Source organism: Limulus polyphemus, unplaced genomic scaffold (assembly GCF_000517525.1).
Source record: "Limulus polyphemus unplaced genomic scaffold, Limulus_polyphemus-2.1.2 Scaffold4832, whole genome shotgun sequence".
Classification (NCBI taxonomy): domain Eukaryota; kingdom Metazoa; phylum Arthropoda; class Merostomata; order Xiphosura; family Limulidae; genus Limulus; species Limulus polyphemus.
In genome coordinates, this window is record NW_013670442.1 from 56,277 (window position 1) to 60,404 (window position 4,128).

Genomic DNA, 4,128 nt, shown 5'->3' on the forward strand with positions numbered 1-4,128 from the left:
AACAAACTGTGTTGGTAAGGAGTGTGGTTTTAATAACCAATAACATGTTTGAACAAACTGTGTTGGTAATAAGCGTGGTTTTAATAAAAACATTTACAAAATGTACATGTAAGAAATGTGGTTTTTAATTAAAAAATCAACTGTCTGAGTAAGAAGTGTGGTTATAATAACATTTTTAAAAAACAACCAGAAAAGAAGTGTTTTTAAATGATACTTAACAAGATATCTAAGTGAGAAGCGTGACTGTAACATATAAATACAATCCAGCATTATGACAAAAGTACTCACTGTTGCAACTTGGTCAAAACATTGCCCATACTACAATCGCTGTCAAGATTAACGGCCTATTCGATCACCTAAGTCTAATAATTAATTAGTTGCTTTTTGTTAATTACCAACTAGTTTTTTATCTTTAGAGGTTCTGAAAACGACTGTTTCTGTGTTGGTAGTGACCGGATTTCGAATCTGGGTCTCTTTGGTTAAAAAAGATACTGTGCTATCCACTCGTCTGATTTATTTTCGGTATTACAAACATTCAGCAGTCTAAGACACCCGTTTTTACATTACTCGGGGGGTTTAATCTGTGTTCTTCATATAGAATACCTTATTATACCGATCTATTTTCAATAGCCCATAATGCGAGTTACTAAACTGGAATAACACTAAAATAATGGGATATGAACGACAAAGTGAGAAAAAAAATATGCCTTCTAGATCCCCCTAACTGAACTGATAACACACTAAGCCAAGACGTTAGCCAAACCTAGATACCCCTCTTGAAAACACTCAAATATATTAATATATCAACCATTCTATCATGAAGATTTAGGTTCGAATCCCGGCCACTACCACTATAGATATACTCCTTCTCGGGTCTTCCCTGAAGAGGGGATCATATTAGCAGCCGAAACGTAGGACTAACAACTACCTAGTGATAATTAATCACACGTAGGACTAACAACTGCCTAGTGATCATTAATCACACGTAGGACTAACAAGTACTTAGTGATCATTAATCAAACGTAGGACTAACAACTGCCTAGTGATCATTAATCACACGTAGGACTAACAACTACCTAGTAGTCATTAATCAGACGTAGGACTAACAAGTACTTAGTAATCATTAATCAAACGTAGGACTAATAACTACCGAGTGATCATTAGTCACACGTAAGACTAACAACTACCTAGTGATCATTATTCCAACGTAGGACTAACAACTACCTAGTGATCATTAATCAATAAAAAATAAAAGCAAATTAGTAACTAGTTAATAATTAGGCGTAGGTAATCGTGTGGACTATTAGCTATGACAATGGTTGAAATCCGGTTGCTATAACCTTACTGTAAGTACGTAATCTACAAGTTTATTTCACAACAATTGGTGTTATATATATTATCGGGCCACTTCCTAACCTAAAAATGATGTTACTTAGCTGAGCTGTCAAGGACAATGATAGAAGCGGCAGTCAAGTTTGCGGCTGTTGTTCAAGACTGTTCCGATTACGATACCATTGGCCTGCTGATGAACGTTATTAAGCGAGGGCTGTTGGAGAGGAACAGAATCACCTGTAAACAAATTCAGTGTGATACATTCACGTTCGTGTGTTCTGAAGGACTGGTTGGAAAGAAACCAGCCCTGGAAACTACCTGGACCGTTAAGGTTAACATATATTTATCTTCCTTTTAATTTACTCTCGCTGTGTAATTTTACATAAAAAAATCCGAAACTGAAACTTTTGTTACAGATAGATGGACTCTTACTTTTCCATGTTACGTGTATCTAATGCAACAATTCTTTAAAATGGAACATGATAACTTAATAACGCTAATGTATTTTTGGAAACGAAACACTTATTATATTATTTTTCGTTCGTTGCGTAGTTTTGTATTTAATAACAAATAAATAAAAACAATGACCTTTAGAAAGGGGCCTGTCATGGCCTCATGGTTAGGACACTCAACTCTCAATCGGTGGGGTGCGGGTTCAAATCTCACCATTGAGCATTCTTGCCCTTTCAGCCGTGGGTGCGTTATAATATGAAGATCATATCGTGGAAGTTTAAATCTGCTAACTGAAAGATGTCATAGAAGTTACAAAATGAATAATGTAGATTGTGTTATCTATGAAATCAAGTAAATAAAACCATTGTAATATGTTTTGATTTTAAAATAAGTGCAAAACAAGTCACATATTAATAAATTGAAAGTTTTATTAAATGTATTTGGATAAACTAATAATGTTGTAATATAATTTTACAGTATGTAGTTTATTCTGCATAAAGATTATTAGAGTATAACTTGTATTAGAATTGTATTAACTGTGCAAAACGTAATGATATGGTTGTGTTTGAGATAAAAATCTGTCTGTATTTGAGGTAAAGATATGGTTGTGTTTGAGGTAATGATATGGTTGTGTTTGACGTAATGATATGGCTTTGTTTGATATAATGATATGGTTGTGTTTGAGATAAAGATCTGTCTGTATTTGAAGTAAAGATAGTTGTGTTTGACGTAAAGATATGATTGTGTTTGAGGTAATGATATCGTTGTGTTTGGCGTAATGATATGATTATGTTTGACGTAATGATATGGCTGAATTTGACGTAATGTTATGGTTGTGTTTGAGGTAATGATTTGGTTGTGTTTGACGTAATGTTTGAGATAAAGATCTGTCTGTATTTAACGTAGTAATATAGTTGTGTTTGACGTAATGATATGGTTGTGTTTGACGTAATGATATGGTTATGTTTCACGTAATTATATGGTTCAATTTCACGTAATGTTATGGTTGTGTTTAAAGTAAAGATATTCTTGTGTTTGATGTAATGATATGGTTGTGTTTGACGTAATGATATGGCTGTGTTTGAGGTAATGATATGGTTGTGTTTGAGATAAAGATCTGTCTGTATTTGAGGTAAAGATATTGTTACGACAGCGGAAGTCACATGACGCTGCTGGCGCCTTGGCACTGATAGCGTCCGAGTGTGTTCGAGATGCCCTCTTCTTTAGTATACAAGCCTGGCTGAGAAAGCCAGCGAGAATATGAATGAAGAGAGAGCATTAGTTACTTTGAGTTCCGTGTAATGTTTTTATTCTGTTAGTTTCGATCTAATGAGCCATAAAGTGTGTGTTTTGCACTCGTCGAGAGCGAAATTATCGAGATTGTGAATCGCTGTGATTTATAGCGTGTATTATAAAGTTTGTTAAGTTTAAAGTGACGAGAAACGTACTTATTGTGGAACTACTGTGTACTAAAAGTTTGTATCGAGGAAGAATAAACTGGTTTAATCAAAAAGGACTTGTATTGCTGAAGATCCTCGGAAAGAATTTCTACTGGAAACAAACAAACAAGCACCTACGTAACAAATTGGTGTCAGAGAATAGGACAGAAAGAAAGAAAAGAAAGATGGAAACGAGAAGTGGCAAATCAAACTACAACTTAGCAGATTTGATAGCAGCAATACAAGAACAGCAAAAGAAACAAGAAGAGAGACAACAGCAGTGGCAAGAAAACCTGTAACAGTGGCAGCTCGAACAGCAAAATAAACAAGAAGAGAGATCACAGCAGTGGTTGGAGGAAAAAGAAAAGAAACAAGAAGAAACACAACAGCAATGGCAAGAAAACCTGCAACAGTGGCAGCTCGAACAGCAAAATAAACAAGAAGAGAGTTCACAGCAGTTATTGGAGGAAAAAGAAAAGAAACAAGAAGAGAGATTACAGCAGTTGTTGGAGGAAAAAGAAAAGAAACAAGAAGAACAAGAAAATAAACAAGAAGAGAGACTACAGCAGTGATTGGAGGAAAAAGAAAAGAAACAAGAAGAGAAACTACAGCAGTGGTTGGAGGAGAAAGAAAAGAAACAAGAAGAGAGGCTACAGCAGTAGTTGGAGGAGAAAGGAAAGAAAAAAGAAGAGAGACTACAGCAGTGGTTGGAGGAGAAAGAAAATAAACAAGAAGAGAGACTACAGCAGAGGCAAGAAAACCAGCACCAGTGGCAACTGGAACAAGAAAGGAAACAAGAAGAACGAGAAAAGAAACAGGAAGGAAGTCTCCAACAGTTGCGGGAAAGTCAGCAACCGTGGTAAGAAGAACAAGGAGAGAGAGTACAACATCAGCATGAAGTACA

At 35.5% G+C, this 4,128-nt stretch overlaps 1 protein-coding gene across 1 annotated transcript in view; it reads left to right on the forward strand.

Annotated features, from left to right (window-relative positions):
- Positions 1-4,128, forward strand: part of LOC106471750 (sushi, von Willebrand factor type A, EGF and pentraxin domain-containing protein 1-like) — a 46,128-nt gene that overhangs the window by 23,133 nt on the left and 18,867 nt on the right. The window contains exon 16 of the mRNA XM_022400356.1: positions 1,437-1,663. Coding sequence (XP_022256064.1) covers positions 1,437-1,663 — 227 coding nt within the window. The remainder of the gene's footprint in view (positions 1-1,436; positions 1,664-4,128) is intronic.